Raw genomic sequence first — 17,589 nt, forward strand, 5'->3', positions numbered from 1 at the left:
ATAATTCTTGCTTTGTTCTAGTAACAAAATAAGTCAGTTGGTAGTCCCAGACAACCCTGAACAGTCCCTGTGCCCTTTGTGTACATAGCAAGCAAGGTGAGAGAATAAGCAGAGTGTAAGATATCCTGAGATAGCTGCTCAGACATGCAGTCCAGTCTTGGCAGCCCAATTCCATTGGGCATCTGTTGGGTGTTGTAAACAGATCCCTCCTTTAAGGAGCTCAGCTATTTACAGACAAAATGTACAGAACAGGGAATTGGAATAATGGCAGAGAATCTGCAGCTCTGCTTTCTGTACAGGGCAGCACGAGCTGTGATGGACAGGTCTTTATTTTTTATTCTGTGCTGTCACTGGTGTGGTTTATGGAGCTTGGTGCTTTCTGCCTTCAGGTGCAAAGCTGCTGAGTAAGAGAGATGTGGCACAGCCAGGGCTCTGCCCTCGTACTGCAGTGAGTGAATGAGATGTGCCAGATGTGCACTGCCAGAGCACCTTTCTGAGACTGCATGGAAATGGGCCCTCAGAGCTGGTTTGGAGCAGTTTCCTGCAGGTTTTGAGAGTCCTCAGCATCGCAGTTACTTGTAACAGAAATCTGCAGTTGCAACCTGTTTGTAATTACGAGAAAAGGGAACTGACACCTGGATAAGCCAAACTACATTAATAAATTAAGAGGCAGTAGGGCATGGAATTTAGATTGTTTGGTATTGGTGTTCATTGAAAAGTGAAACTAGAGCTGTGTGAATTTTTGGGCAGCCTTGGAGATGCATCAGGTCATGTAGAGTGACGAGCTGGCTTGTTCCTTCATGGCTGTCAGGCTGATCCTTTATTTGAGTTTTCTTTGTATCATGTGCAGTTTTTTAAGGTAAAGTTGATGGCGGCAAGATAAGCTGGACTTCTTGCTTGTTCAGTAGCTGCTTGCTTCTGCAGGGATCCCTTCAGTGCTTTGGCAGCCTAAGACAGGGCTGGTGCAGTTGAGCAGCTGTGGGAACGGCTTGAGCTTGGTAAGGGCTGTTCTTCTTGGGGAGCTCACTGCTTGCCTTCAGCTGCAGGCTGAAGGTATTGGAACAATACAGACATGGCAGTATGATGAGAAGAAGTAGATGGACTGAAGTGGTTGTGTTTTTTTGTTTGTTTGTTTGTTTGTTTGTTTTGGTTTGGGGTGGATGGAACAGTACTGATACAAGGGGCTAAACTAGCAGCCTCCCTGTGGTTGCCTTGACCAGCAATGTCAGGCCAAGGAGTAAGGAAAGACGGTCATGTTCTCCTTTATAGATCTAGAATCAGTATCGTATAACTCATGCCATGTGCCACTCTCTTATCTACCCCTTGTTTCATTCCTGGGATGCCAAAGGGCATTTCATTAGTTGGCACTGAGCAGCAGTTGCCAGGCTCCTGCTGAAGGGCTGTCAGTCTGCTCAGCACCTCTGAGATGCTAATCCTGAGGTAGCTTTCTGAATGACCTCTTAATAAGCTAGCTAACGCTGTGTGTACATCGGTAGCGTATTAGGGCAGTGTGTAGGGTAAAATGGAGCTCTATTTCAGCCAGTAGTGGTGTTTTCTTTACTGTCTACAGCCAGTTCTTCTTTGGATCATGCCTTCGAAATATTTGATGGAGCTCTGCATTGCAAGAGAAACGTGGTCTAGGCAGTTCTGGTACAGAGGTTCCCTCAATAGCTCTTAACGTGCAAAGCTGAACTGTTTGCCTCACAGTTGCAGGCTCAGCTGGCTGCACGCTGCTTTGCTGAGTGCAGAGGTCACACACCACTTCTAATTCCCATTGGTATTTATGCTAGGCTGTGGCTTTCCACACTTCTCATTTTATTAAGAGCACCCATGACTGTAGTCAGCTCCTAATGCTTTTTAAACCTTCCTCAGGGTTGATCTCCTTTGAATTGGATTAATGATCTCTGCAGTTAGATTTGAAAAGTTGAATATAAGATCAGAAAAAAAATACTTAGAAGACAAGGGCTCCTGATAAAATGGCTAGTGTTAGTTTCTGGAATAAGAGTATCTTCTGCAACTCCAGGCAACTGGACGTGTGTGTTCCAGGAAGTTGTGAGTTGCAGCCTCAAGCAAAGACAGCAAGCACGTGGTTCTCCTGGGATCCTGCTGGGCCTTCAGGGGCTCTGGACAAAGAAGAGGCCTGGGTTTGCTTCAGACCTCAGAGGGCAAACTGGGACCACAGGAATTTAATGTTCTAGGAAATAGAATGAAGGGATGGGGGTGGGATGGAATAAAAGTTTGAGAGAGGTTTGCTGTTTGTTTGTTTTTTTAATGTATCTAGAATTTACCTTTTAAGAAAACATTGTGGTAACAGAATGCTAGAAAATGTCCAGCTTTTATTCTGAAGTAAAACTTCCATTTCTGGCTAGTATCTTCACAGTCTTCTCGGAGTTTTGTGTTACTGCTTCCATCAGCAATCACATCCCCCCGCAGAATTTGTGTGCAGCAGCCCTTGCATAATAGCTGTGCCTCAGCATACATACACAGACATTACTCCCCTATGCTTTATTCAGTTGTAGTCTTTGGGAAGGAAGGCGTTGTACTCATTACAGTGTTAATGTACTTTACGTTTCCACTGCCCAAAACACAACTATGCTATTAGCCACCTCTGCTAAGACTGCAGCCTGGGAAGCCTGTCTTAACTTTTTGCAGTGCCTGTTACCTGACTGAAACAGAACAGGCGTATCAGTCTGGCTTCCCAGCCTTCAAAAAACCTGAAAGCCAGTTTCCTCTCTGCAAACAAAAATAATAAAAAAAAAACAAATAAGTATACAGAGATATAAGCCTTTATTGTATGCTATTGAAAGCAAGTGGGACATGGTTTTATATACAGAGAAGTCTGTAACGTTGGGTTACAATCAGTGGCGAATGAATTAAGATTACAGTGCAAATATAGGTGTTGTGTACATTTTATAACAGTGGCTGGCATATGAACCATAACACAGAAGCCAAATGAAGCCAAATGTACCGGGTACAGCATCATGTGAGGAAGCAACTCAGTATCCCAAGAGCATTCCATTTACTTTACATTTGCAGGTTTTTTGGCTAGTGAGTAGATCTAGCTCACTTCATTGAATTTTCTCCTGGTTCATAAATTACCTGTAGTTAGATCACAAGGATCTCTTATACTTCATTTGGAAGTTTATTTCTGAGTAACTTCTTGTGATACTTACTGGGAAGAAGGATGGAACTGTCCACCATACATACTTACTTCTGCAATTTGGTGATACTATTAAGATTTAGAGAATTCAAAGGCCTTGTTTTGCTTTATTCAATGCTGTAAGTAATGTTAGTGTAAAAATAAACATTCTGCCCTCTATGGGTAAATAAGTCCATCTGATGGCTGCAGGTCAGCCCTCTCAACTGGTGAAAGATTTATAAAAATAGACCTTTTCTTTAATGTTTACTGTGCTGACCCACAAAGGAAAAGTGAAATTCATTCAAGTCTAGAAACAGAAATACAGTACAAGTGATTTATAGAATTGCATTCCTTCTCTGTGCAAGCTTGCTGAGCATGAAACACTGCCCCAAAGCCCTGCCTCGCTCTTTTCCTCGTCCAGGAGTAATTGTCATTAGAAAAGTGACATCATACTGCATTGCCAGAGTACCTGTCTTCCTTGCAGTATGCACTCTCTTAGCAGAGATCTGCCTCCAGATGAGTCTTAAAGTTCTTCAGGTGGTGGTGGTAGTTTGGGCTACATGGGAGATATCTTAGCCCGAATTAACAGCAGTTGTTTGAATGGATTAGGATGGCAATGATTTTTGGTGGAAGCTCAACTTTTAAGTTTGTAAGATGAGTTGAATGTGGAAGACATCAGCCTTTCCTCAAAGTCACCTTCCCATGGATACCCTTTTTGTTAAGGGGCAGGTATTTCTGGCAGTACGGGTTTCATGCTCAACTTTGCCACTAAGCCCTGGGCAGGACTTTAGAAAGTGTACAGCCCACAGGGATTTGCTTCACTGTATTTAGCACTTTTGAGAATTACCCTCATAGCAGTGTTGCTCTCTTAGAAGTGCAAGTGTCCCAGAAGGTTCTGAGACAGCTGGAGAACAGGTGACATTCTGCAGTAGAAGTAGTAGTTAAGCACCAGTCATTGGCCCCTGCAGAGGCTCAAGAGGAGAACAGAATTGCTTTGTAGAGAGCTCATCAACCTAAAAAGCTTAGTCAGTTTGATCAATAAGTATTGATTTAGGGTTAGGATCAGAAATAAGATGCTGTACTTTGGAACTGGAAGACAGAGACAGCTTCCTTTATTTTCTGTCCAAAGGAGGCTGCCTTTAAAACATTCATCCTTAAAGGCCTTTGTGATATCTGATCTGTAACTCGCTAACACCTGTACCTTTTCTCAGGGAAGAGTAAGTGCATGAGTGGACAAAGCTTCAAGGCTTCTTCTGGGTTGTTTTTGTTTTAAACATCTGTTCTGTGTTCTGTTATCCCTGAAGGCATATTTACCCACTCTTAAATTATGCAGCATTGCCCAGAGAATGGCTCTGTGTAGTAGAACATGCTCTCAGCAGTATAGCCTCAATTTTTATCCAGTACATTTCCATGTAATAATGTGCTGTTGGAAAACTATGCTTAACTTTTTCCCATTTCTTTGAGCAGGGAACTAGTGATGCTAGTTTGAAAACACAAGAAATAATCTATACAGTGAATTAGAAGTTTCATAATTAAATTCATGTCACTACATTTCTGAAAGCTGTACTGCTCTGAATACTGCTCTTCAGCCCACAGCTATTCTGCTTTGAGCATTATCACTCTGCAATTGCTTATAAACAGCCCTTGGTGGGATTAATGAAAGAATAATACTCTACTTGTTTAGTTTGCAGGATGCTCTTGCAGAAACTGTAAGTTATACTAGAAGTGCAGGAATACACACATTTCCATATGCATAGATCATTAAATTATAACAGTACAGGTAGTAAAGCAAACCTGCCAAGATGTTCTGTTCCTCTTAATTAAACTTGATCTATTTGTGCCTGCTGACTTAAGATGCAGTTAGTGTCCACTGCTGAGATGACAAAGTACCCTGAGTGGCTTTGTGGTGGTTATGCTTATAGAAGCTTGTGCTTTTCTAAGAACATAGAAATGAGCACAAATAAATAAGTACATCAAGTTATTTCCATGGAATACTATTAACCAACTTATTCACAGCAGCTCTGAAATACAAAGCTAAAACTTACCTCCTGCTCTACTCCCTTACAGATTAGTGTTATAATTAAACATGCTGTTAGCTTAAGAAATGTAAGTGGATAGAATTTGAAAATAAGCTTTCATGGTAAGAAGAACCTACTTTGTCATAACGCCAGTATTAGAGATCTGAAATTCTTACATTAGAACATGTAGTTCTGGAAGCAGTATCTGCTTTCCCTTGTTACCATTCTGTTCTGTTCAAGACCAAATTGTCTAGAATGTTGTACAAGTACGTTACTAGTATTCCTATACTAGTATACTATACTGCATGGAACAGTCTCCCCATCTGGACAGGGCTGCACTGGCAAATAGAATTTGTTCACTGAATTTCTCCTGTTTCTCCACCTCCTCTTTGTATTACCTGCTTATTTACAAAAGTAGAGAAAAAGTATAATCTGCTGCAGCAGCTTTTAGCTTGTGATATGGATAGCTTAAGCCTCTTGCCTAATTTCTTGCAAACTATAGGAAAAAACAATATTATCTCCCATTGCTGTTAGTTTACTAAGGCTGCTGATTTACCATAGTAGACAAACGTCCTTTTTTACTGTAGATTGGCATTTATGGCTTTGGAAAAGGCAGTTCATCTTTTCCACCAAACTTGCTGTCTGTTATACTTAACTTCCTCAGACTGGAACATTTTACCTTCATTTTTTCCTTTTCTCTCTCTCTCTCTCTCTCTCAGTGCATTCTACCAGCCAGCAAACGTGCTCAAGTAGAAGCTGCACTGCACCTTGTAAACTGCAGAGTGGCTTATGGCAACTGGGAGCTTCTAGATTCACGTAAGAGGCAGGTAGTAGGGGTAAGTCCATATACTATTTTGGGCTTAAATTTTAATTTATTGCAACTCTCATCTCAGCTCCCCTGTAGCAGTGTATGACTACATTCAATTAATGCCCTCTAGAATTAGTGTGATTTATCATAGTGGAGATAAGAGTCTAGAGATTTTGACAAACTTGCGCTACTGGGCAGCTGAATTACATTTTCATCGTTGTTTACACAGGGTAGAAGAGATTGTACCTTTATCTTATTGCCACAAACCTTTGAAGTTGGAAATTTGATATCTTCTGCCTCAATCTATGGTTAGACTTTTTATATGCTCTTTAAATTCTTCAGCTCCCGTTTATCAGTGGATTATTAATTAAACATGCAAGTGAACTCACGCACTGAGACTTCAGTTGTTGCTACAGTTCCTGTAGGCTAGTTCAGTAACATCATTAAAGTACCCTTAGCCACTAAACTACCTCTTGTACAGTGTATTTAACATTAGATTGTAAAGAGTTAAGGCACCAAATACATAACAAAACAACATATAAGAAATTTGCTTTTGAACTGCACATCTCCACTTACCACTTTGGATCGTTCTGCTCCTCATAAGCGTCAAGGTAAGGATTTGGCCTGAATTTTTCATTTAGCCACATGAACTGGAGACAAAACACTGAATTGAATCTTACACTGAAGTGAATTTTTCTCTCACAAAACTCATAGAACAACTTTTACTAAGGCATTCCAATGGCTATGCATTATCAGCTGGGTCAAGCAGAAAGAATATCCTCTTCTGGAAGACCCTACTCATGTTTTTGTATTACCTTATGACCTGTATTACCACTTGTACGCAACAGGTGAATTGCTACCATTTCTGTGAGTACAGTGGGAAATGGGAAGATATTTCAGGGCAGTAAAGAGCCTGCACATAAACAGTCATGGATTTAGATGACAGAATCACAGCCCCATTCAGCCTGGCCTTGAATGCTACCAGGGAGGGGGCATCCACAACCTCACTGGGCAACCTGTTCCAGTGTCTCACCACCCTCACAGTAAAGAATTTCTTCTAGCTTTATAATCAGCCTTGTGATGAGAATTTTCTTAATGTCAAACAATTACTAGCTTAAGTGGTTAAAGTTCTAAATAAAATACGAATGAAAGCTGCTGTCATAACCAATAAGCACAGGGACTTGGATACTGAGTTTCTTCAGTGAACTGCTCTAAAATGACTATAACAGAAATTCTGCTTTACAGTAAGGATCAGTTTAACAGCAAATCAGATCTGTTAAAACAGAAGAATGAAACCAGAGAGTTGTTAGACAAGCTGCCTCATACTGATAGAGGATGCAACTGATACACCTTTGCTTCATTTTGAACAAGTCTGTAAAGAATCTCATTTTTCAGTAGTGTTTCTTTTCTTTCTTTCTTCCCCCCATAGGAAGCTTTAGAGGGTTTGTGTCTTGAACACTCAATTTCGGTTACTGCTTCTTCAGACAGTACAACTGTACTGAATGGAATTTCTCAGTGAGTGCAGCAGGGAGCTTTATTTATTTATTTATTCTTCCCCCCCCCCCCCAAATGAGAGGTACCTGCCCGCTTTACAGCTGAGAACCGCAATTTGAACTTAACTCATTCAGAACGTATCTCATCATGTATCCAAAAGAGTCCAACCTTTGCAGAGTTCTTGTTGTGTCTCCCAGAGCCTCAGGAAGTAGAAACCTTTTCTATAAGCTGCTCCTATGACTTGGAACTCACTTGAAGGTGGGAGGCAGGTTTTTTATTAACTAACTAAAATGCATCTGCCTACAGAGAATTTAGCTAAATGCACTAAGTAATAATGCAGAAAGATTGCATCTTAGCCTATGGAGCAAAGGAGGCAGAGAGAAACTTAGAATTTTGTCTAAGACTGAAATGCTGCACTATCTGTTTGCAATTCATTTATACAGTTCAGGGATCTCCACTAGACGGTGATGATCCATAGGTTCTTAGAAAGACAGGTGAAGAGGTATAAAGGAAGCAAGGACAATGTGCTTCTATACTATTTCTGTCAGGGATTGCTGACTGAAAATACTGAGGCATACAGGCTGGTTTGCTGTGGACATTGCTGGACTGAATCAAGCATGGTATGCTAAAGCTGCTCACATTTATAACTGTTTTGTTGTTTTTCAATTGCCAGGGGATTGATGTCCCACAGTTGAACAGCCTCCGGGCTGGAGATCTCTTCCCCAGACCACCTGGAAGGTTTCCATGCCACTCCTTTCTACCTAGTAATGCAAGAAACTCGTGGGTAGGGAAATTTTGCTTAGCAGTCCGATGAAAGGAAAGATAGACAAATAATTTTGAAATTGGAGAAAACAGATGCACTTTAAATCGCTTTTCACACCAGAAGGCAAGTGCTATTAAAGAAAGATCAAAGATATTAGAATAGTTGTCACAGATGTTTGCATGAGTAGAAATATTTCCTCAGCACATGGATGACTTTCTAGGAAAACCTGTTTCCCCAGAACTCTTTGTAGGCTGATTAAAAGCTTTCAGTAATCTAGAAGCATATACAGAAGAGTCTGTAATTCGACAGAATCAGTTATTTACAGGGATGCTAGAAGGAAATTCAGAAGAGGCTGTGGTAGGCACAGTATTTACAGGAGCAAAGGTATTTAAGTAAGTGCAGTGAAACTTATGGCAGCAGGGTTTACAGCACATTCAGCAGGAGCCATGACAATTGCTGAATCATTTTATTAACTCACGCTGGCTGCATGACAACAAATTAGACAGATTAGGAACCACCTACCCAGGCACTAAATTGTCTTTGTGAGAATTGGACTGTGTACTGTGTCCAACAGAAACTGTTTGGACAACAGAGGCTGCATGTTACACAGACCCTTCATGAGTAGAGGCTGGCCTTCCTCCATCTGTGTGGCTCAGTGCCCAGGAATAAGGTCAGCATGTTCCAACTCCTGAATGTGTGCTTAAGGAAGACAGCAAGCCCTGGCAGAGGGAGGACATGGTGGCAGGAAGCATCGTGTACCATGCTTTCATCTAGCCAAGTCCTTTCACTGTCATTCAATTCTGGTTCTGTAACATACAGGCTTTCAAGCACAGCATGATGATGGAATAGATCTCAAAAAGGTTTATGCAGATTTTTATATAGTGTTTGTATAATGTACAGTTAAAACACTAGCTCAAGACAGCAGTGCCCTTCCCAGTCAATCCAGTTTTAAAGCCTTCTCTAGACAGAACACGCCTGTAGAAATCTCATATGGCTGGCAAAGCAGGATTTAAGTTCCCTTATAAAAAGTATATAATTCCTTCAAAATACAGAGTTTCATATCTGGGTAAATTGACAAGCATTCCAGATGCCACTGACCCACTAGGAAGGAAAATGGCGAGGAATGGTTAGCAGTGTACAGTATCTAGGGATTTCCATCGGTGAAGACTGCTGTCTTGCATGGATAACTCAGCAGTCTGGTTATACTTTCTCCCTCACACAGTTCCATGAAACCCAAATTGTTACAAAAGGCAAGTAAGTACCTGCATGATTACAGGTTTGTACTGAAGAGCAGCTAAAGGCAAATAAATGCTGTTTTAACTATGGGACAGTCTGCATTTTAATCTCTCAGTTCTGTAAAGAGCTTTACTTCTCTCAGTGTCAACCAACCAGGCCACTTGAGCTCACATTTTTCTTCCAACGTCAATGTAAATGCTGTTCATCTCCAATCCAGACAACACACTTGTATGGGAGATAGGTAATCACAGCCTGAACCTCTGATTAATCAGCTGAGGCAAGTATGGGGTCAGCTGTGGGAGCACAGGTGAGAGTGATGTAGCTGTGCTCCCGGGAGGGGTGGAGCTTGACTCCATCCCCTCTGAGACCTCATTTAAGGGCTGACTCCCACTGGAGCAGTATCTCTTGGAGATCGCTCACCAGGGAGGACTGCCTCAGCTGCTTCAGTCAAGGCACCACCATTGGTGAGTTTTTCCTTTGCTTATTCACTTATATACCTTCTGTACATTTTGTTTCCATCTGTACATTTAAAACCAATACAACACTAGACAAGCCAGTTTTTCATTGTAAAGTTCTGGTTTCTTTTAATCCTTTAAGTGCCAGACATCATCTCCCAAAATACACACTAGCATCTGGTTAGCTAAAACTCGAGTTAAGGTGAGAAGGGAATAGATACAGACTTTTCCAAATGTCTTATTTATATGTAGCAGTTGAAAGGTACTTTTTCAGAATTCTTTCTTTTCCTTGAACCAGAAGTTCAAACTATAACATTTTTTGCTTCACAGACATGTTACTACAAATTGACAGCAGCTACACAAAGCACAGGGAACCAGTTTCCACATTTTACTGCTGGCTTTATCCAGAAAGACAAAGCTCAGTAACCATCAAATAACAGACCTCAAGCTCACAGGAAAGGCACTTTGAGACCATGCTCCCATGAGATGTCTTTTAAAAAGGAAATTAGCAAGTATTTATGCAAAAGAAAGCAGATTCTATCTCTGCCTTAGAATAATAGTGGTTGTTACAAAATTGATCGAGCAGCTGTTATCCAATTTACTCATCAAATTATAGCCTTGTATTTCAGCTAAGTAAAAAGCTACACTTAGAATTTAGTCCATAACTATTCTCTCAAATGCTTGTGTATTAGGCATGTGTGGAACTCACATGAGTGAGGCACATTCATGTTTTGCTCAAGTTCCACCAGGAATGAGTGAGGTTCCTGGGCTGTTTTACCAGCCATTCTGAATAGCTTCAAAGAAAGCAGATACAGGAGTACAGTATGTATTTCAACAGCAGGAAATGTTGTTCATCCTACTGAGAAAGGGTGCAGCAAAGCCATGAGGACAATTTTGGAGGTATCTACTGCTTTATGAGCAAAAACATACCAAAGAAATGTGGTATCTTTTCAGTGAACAAAAGGAGAAGATCCAAGAAAGTGAAAATTTCAAGAAAAGTAGTAAGGGCAGAATGGGTAGGGAGGGTTCCAGGAGTTAAAGCAGCAATGACAAAAAAACATGGAAGTTCACAGTCAAAACAATGCTGATGGAAAGCAGTACACATAAATTAAGCTGACAAATACAGGCCACAAAAGAGAGATCAAAGAAGTCAGCAAGACATTTCATTATTCAGTTCTCGAACTGGACAGATGACTGCTTGTCAGACTGTAATCAGTCTGAGTTAAACCTAGGAAAGGAATACTCAAGAGAAGTTAATTATAATGCACCTTAACGTTGCCTTGAAGCATATAAAATACTGTCTTCCAGAGGAAGCAGAGCAGCCTGCTGCTCCACTATCAGGATTGCTTAGCCTGACAAGCTGAAAGAATGAAATGAATTTTAAATGAGCTTCAGACCAAGCCTTGTGTTTGCACCTTGAAGGTAACAGAAGATGAAAATCTGCACCACCAAATAGGAAGTAGATTCTGATGGCTCATCAATTGCACCTGCAAATGCAATCGAACTGTTATGTGCTTTAACAGGCAAGTCACTGGTAAAGTTCCTTAAGTTCGTTTCCCCCAGTGCAAACACGTACGCCACTTGCAAGGTCAGGCTTCCACCAACATGAGCTAAACTAACAAAATTTGACAGCTACTTTTGTACATCAGCCTATGAATTCTATCCAGACATATCCTCAATTATGGAGAACCTACACATGCAGTTTATTTACTGAGTTTGATGTTTTCAATATTGAAATGAAATACGGTTTGTTCTTGGAATTATATTTTGATGCAAAACAACAAGCTTTGGGTCTGACTTACATATTTCATACCAAGTGATTTTCTAATTTTGAATCAGTATGAACTGTGATCAGTCAGGGCTATTTAATGCTTTCATCTCTGAATTGAGACCCTAAAATGTTAATACATCACCCTACTCCCCCCCCCCTTTTTTTTTTATTTTTTTATATTTAATATAAAAAGAGTTGTTTCCAGCAACTTCAAGTGCTGCAGTTAAGCAGCACTGCACTATGCAACTTTGCATAATGTAAGGTTATATAAATGCAAATTAAAAAAGTAACTATTTTAAAACTACACATATCATGTGCACCATATAAGTCTGAAACCATTTTCCTGCATGTAAAACAGTAGTTAAAACATCTACTACAGAACTGAAAATATTTATGGATGTCTCTATTTTCATTTCTAGCTTTAGAAAACTACAGCTGAACAATTTATCCGTGCAGGCTTAAACCCTTGCCTGCCTGCCTGCCTTCCTGTGCCCACAAGAGGAAAGCAAACCAGCTGCTTTGTGAAATAACTTGCCCTGGTGTAATCTGATCTCTGCAGATTTAGGCTGTAATATCATCAGAGTTTTTCATTCTCCAGTTGGAGTTCAGCTTTAGTAGTTTAGGGAAATAATTTCTCTTTTACAGTTAGATAGTGTTACATATTCCACTTGGCATTTTTATTTCACGTCCCTATCACCATGGCGTGGCTTTCAGTGCAGGCCATGGCTTTAGTACCTGTCCGAATGTTTTTGACAAACATGCAAGGAATGCAGTGCCTCACACACAGCAGTACCAGTACAGCTTTCTAGGCTATGCAAAAGGACATTTAAAGTAGAACAATCTGTTGATAAAACCAAACTATTTCTTAAAAGTTTTAACTAATATTTTCTCATTAAACTCAAACCAGAATATCTGAACTGGCCTTGACAACATAAAAACCTGGAATTTAGACCTAAGTATTGTTTAAGCACAGAAGTAAATAATAAAAAATGCACCATATACAAGACTTTCACAGGTAGGCGTGATTTTTAGGAAAAAAATAACAACAGTAAAAATACTCTTCAAGCTGAAAATAAAATCTCTTACCTTTTATATCACGATCTCGGCTTACAGTCATTAAATTTCTGCTTATTTTATACAAGTGCATATGGCTATGAAGGTCCAGAGAGAATGAGAATAAAGTGGTATTAACCTGCTGAAAACTGCTCAGAAGTCGTAACTGCAATATATAGATGTTCCAATACCATTTAAATAAGCAAGGACTTTTACCTTTCAGTTATTGCTGATTACTGATTCACAATCTTTGACTACCAACAAACAAACAAATACGTAAGAAGAAAAAACTCAACTAGTAAATAATAGCAGCAAAGATCCTGATCCGGAGATTGGCCAGACAGTACATTTTCCTATCATTTGGTGATAATTTTCAGAGACACAAAAGCAACTATTTCAAAGTCAAGTTTAGGCCTACCCTTTTTGTGCCTCACATTAATGATGTGGTAAAGAAAGAGAGAGAAAGAGAGAGAAAGAATAACATTTAGTCATATTTTGGAGAAAAATATACTATATTTTCCTGGCTTTTTGCTACATTTCATGTCTGCTGACATGTACAATGGTACAAAGCGCTACTGCTTCAGAAGTGACCATTGTAAGTCTTTGTAGCAATCTGTATAGGAAACATGCAAATAACCATAGTATTAAAATTCTAAAATACTCAAGTAATGCAGGATTCACTGCTTAGAGCAAGTGCCCTGCTAGGTCTTGTTTTGTATTTCCCTCCCCCTTAAGCCCACCCCTGCTAGACCAGTCTTTCCCTTCTAATGTAAAGAAAATAACCAGAAGTATATACACATCTATTGCTATGTACCCAAAGAAAGGACTGTGGCTTGGAGTATTGCTTTTCATTAAATGGACCAAAGTTCAAGAAGTGAGAAAAGCACTTTGGAGGGGGAAGAAAAAAAAAAAAAACAGAGAGAGGAAAAAGTTCAGATTCCATGTCTGAAGTTGAGAAACCTCAAAACGAGCCACTTTTGTTCTTGCTTTTAAGACATGTACAAAATGCCATTTCGAGCCACACAACCTGATGGTTCTAGAAGTCAGAGAAGAAATCTTGAGGGCCCAAGTGAATAATAAAAGGTGCGATGCTGAGAGGCTGGCAATAGGGACTGTCAATGAAAAAACCACCTACAGTGGGAAAAGAGCAGAGAAGCAAAACTTCATGTTAATTTCAGAGAGTGGCTGAAGCTAAAGCTCCATTTAAATTTCTCTGCTCTTTCAGCTGCAAGTGGAATTTTCATTGTAAAATGGGCACTTTGAATTCTGTGAAGGTACTGAAACATCTAACGCTTTCCACGGTTACCACTTTCTAAACAAAGAACTGACAGCTCATTCATATTTTCAGTAAAGCAGAGAAATGTAAAATATGCAGCAAGGGGGCAAGTTTACAATGTGGTTAGTAACTCCCAACAAATGACAAAAAAAAAAAAAAAAGACTTTTATCAGTTGTCTGAAATGACTGCCATCATGTTGGAAAAGAGCATAGCGCCCTCCTTGTGTTCGAAATAAGGAACAAGTTATTTGGTATCCAAATGTTTATTGTATAGAATTGGTTCAGACAATATTTTGTTAGAAAGTTTTACAAATCTGGGGATTAATGAAAAAGAAAACAGTTGCCAATTGGGAACTCCAAAACAGGGGCCAGGGGGGAAGGAGGGGCAGGAGGGAAAGGGGAAAAACGTGTGCAGAGGAAATACTCCTTTAATGAATATTTGATTAACAAAAATGGGCTCTTATCAGCCATGCTTTTTCTGCTCCGTGATGGCTTCCTTTCATCCATAGGCCAGCAAAATGTGTTGGTGATTTATGACCACCTCTCAATTTGGTTACAGCCTCCAGACCCTGCTCTTTATTTCAATACTAATGCATGTATGACAACAGCAGGCTCATCGCTGCTTGTCAGTAGATCTTCATTTTTATTAAAGTACCACCAGCACCAAACAAAAGTGAGAGCTATGGCAGGGCAGAAGAAAAAACATTTAAGATAGAAATATTTCTAAGCATAAATACTCATCTTAACAGCTGCAGTTAATTCCAAGAAGAGCAGCTTGTTACGTAAGCCACCCCTTATTAAGCTGTTCTGTAATTTCTTTCCCTACAGTGGAGGGGGTGGAGGAAAGGAGGAACTTTACATTGCTTTAAGCAGTTCTTAGATCCTCTTCATAAAGTTCACCCCTGCCTCAATGGCAGAGTCTGTTGGGGAACAGTGTATAAAGACAATCATGAAAAGAGCATGAACTAAAGCAAACCTCTGGTGAGCAGCTGGTGAGGTCTGAGTAGAAGTACTTTAGAGAAGTACAACCAGCAGTGCTGCTTATTTTGTGGGGGTGATACCTTAATAAAGACTACTAGAAGCCTACAGCAGGTTTTCTGCATGATTCTAAAATACACGGAGACAGCGTGGAGCTGGGACCTGTCTGGGAGTCCAGGACAGGTGCACACACTCCTTTACCTTAGAAAGGATTCATCTGGTTTGTGCACTAACTCTTAAGAAAAGTACTGGCCTATGGCTGAAGTGTGTCACTTTCCACAGCAGCACTCAACAAGAACTGGGACAATTAAATAGCAGGTTTTCATGGGGACCTTGTTGCTGCTTTAGATTCTTATAAATGTAAGGGGTAAAAGGAGAACCTTTTGTTTTAATAAGAGATTAACAAATAAAACCCTCACTGAAAAAATAGTGAATGGAAAATCAAGGGTGGGCAGACAATCTTAAGAGTGAAGAAGGCCACAAGAACAATTGCTTTTTTTTTTCTTTGCTTTTTTTTTTTTCTTTTTAAAATTTTTTGTAAAAAACGAAAGGAAAACAAGCAGTTTTTGAGTTCTAAAGAATCAGATTGTAATGTTATTGTTGTCCTTTCTCTGGGCAATACGGACTTAACTGTGTATCACTGTAATTACATAATGAGTCCTTTTGTGGGAAATTCCATTGTTATGTTTTTCACAGAATGTAACCTAACACAAAGAGACAGTCTAAGATTAATTCCCTCTGTTTGCTTTGCAGTATTCTGTATGCAAGTGAAGAGTCTTGGATAATTAAGACTAAAGTCACTGAGAGTTTCAGTACACCAACTTTAAAGATCCTAAGGAAACTCAGGTACTGATGCTTAGCTCTATAAAATAAGACAATATCTAACCCAGATCTTACTAAGTTTATTACAGACCATAATATTTACAAAGTTGTATTTTAACTGTGAAGTTTCTGTTGTGTGGTTGTTTGGTTTTTTTTAATTTATTTTAATTTTTTAAAGAACTATGCCCTATTTTAGGTAACCCTACAACAAATACAGGTCATTAATTGAATCTGTGCGACTGCATTAGGAAACAGGCAGTACTCTTGTGTTACAACAAAACAGTTTATTTGTGATCAGTGTTTTATATTCTATACATCCTTCACAAATTTAATTTTACATAATCGGATACTTCATTTAAAACGTAAGGTTTAAGCTTCTAGTTCTTCCCTATAACAGAAGGCTGGTATAAGTTATTTGAAAATGAGGTAACATTTCACAGAACATTTTTTTTTCAAGTTTTAGAGAACTAAATTTGCATTTTGTTAAAATCAAAAAGTAGGAAAAAGATGTTTCTTTACAAATGACTTTGCTCAAGTATGTGTTCAAAGAAAACAGGATAAAAAGGCTTTTTTCTTCTAACATTCTGTACTGTACTGTGTTGTTCAATCAATAGGAATTAGCTTCTGCCATTTGCTAAAAGAATGAGTAGTGGGGAACAGGATAAGTTGGGAATTTCATAACTGGTAACAGAACCATTCTCTTGGGTAAACCTACAGAGAGAAAAAAGGGAGAGGACTCCAAATAAGTTCAGTGATCCAAGAAAGTCAGATAAGAGCTTATAATCACGTTTCCATTAACCTTTTCCAGATCAATTGATGTCATTTTAGGGTGCAGAGTCTCAAACAGTAACATTTCAACACTCTGTGCTATTTCAAACAGATGGTTAGCTTTAAGTTTGCTTTTGTTTTTGTCGCTGTATTTGGTAAAATTAAGCAGTATTCTCAAAAGAGAATGTATTTTGTTGAAAAAAGACTGAATATTAACTATCATTTTGAAATAGCTTCATCTTTACTACCTATCATTCTGTTTTCTGACTTCATAGGCCAGTTACAACTGCAGGTATTCTAGACAGGGACTGGTACACATAAAAGAAAATTCACAGGGAAACTGTTCAGCAGTTCTGATAAGCATCCATGTAGATCAGTCAGAAATCAAGCACCTACAGTAAATTCTGTATCTCCTTTATTTTGTTTTTTCTACCCTGTATTGAAGTTGCAAGTCTGGATAGATTAATATATGCCTGATTCCATGATTATGATAGAGTTCTTGTGGCCTCGCAAGCTTCTGCACAATTAAATGCTTTTTAAAAATATTCTTTCCTATTTATATACTAGTTTTTAACCTACGTATCCATTTAGAAATCACAAAGCAGCAACAGCAGGTATTCCAGAGCATCAAATGATCAAAGTGAAGTTTCCCAACATGCAACAGCTTACAAAGGCAGAGAGACATGTTTACCTTACAGCCAAAAAGCATTATCCCAGTACTTCGCATCACAATCATAAGACATTAAAAACAGAAACTCTTTATGTGAAAAATGGGGGCATCCAATTCCACAGTGCTTTGAAGTCAGTGGTATGTCACATATACACAAATAAGTTATTAAAATCCAGCTCCCAGAATAAGCATCATGAGAAAAACATGAAACAGAAGGAACGAAGAAAGAAATATAAAAAGCTGCAAGTAAAACTCATACTGCAGGAACACTGGTAACAGTTGTTCTGTCTTCAGCTGGGAAAGGATTCGTGTTATGTCACTATATGCTTTGGCTTGTA

The 17,589-nt window shown here is 39.3% G+C and overlaps 1 protein-coding gene across 22 annotated transcripts in view; it reads right to left on the minus strand.

Annotated features, from left to right (window-relative positions):
* Nucleotides 1-2,775: 2,775 nt before the first annotated feature.
* Nucleotides 2,776-17,589, minus strand: part of STRBP (spermatid perinuclear RNA binding protein) — a 64,309-nt gene continuing 49,495 nt past the window's right edge. For 11 of the 22 annotated variants that reach the window (XM_072353130.1, XM_072353121.1, XM_072353125.1 and 8 more), the window contains one exon: nt 13,173-13,868. In XM_072353130.1, the coding sequence (XP_072209231.1) occupies nt 13,774-13,868 (95 nt within the window). In that variant the 3' untranslated portion in view covers nt 13,173-13,773. The other 11 variants (XM_072353137.1, XM_072353133.1, XM_072353136.1 and 8 more) reach the window with 4 other exon arrangements.

This window comes from Excalfactoria chinensis, chromosome 18 (genome assembly GCF_039878825.1).
Source record: "Excalfactoria chinensis isolate bCotChi1 chromosome 18, bCotChi1.hap2, whole genome shotgun sequence".
Lineage (NCBI taxonomy): Eukaryota > Metazoa > Chordata > Aves > Galliformes > Phasianidae > Excalfactoria > Excalfactoria chinensis.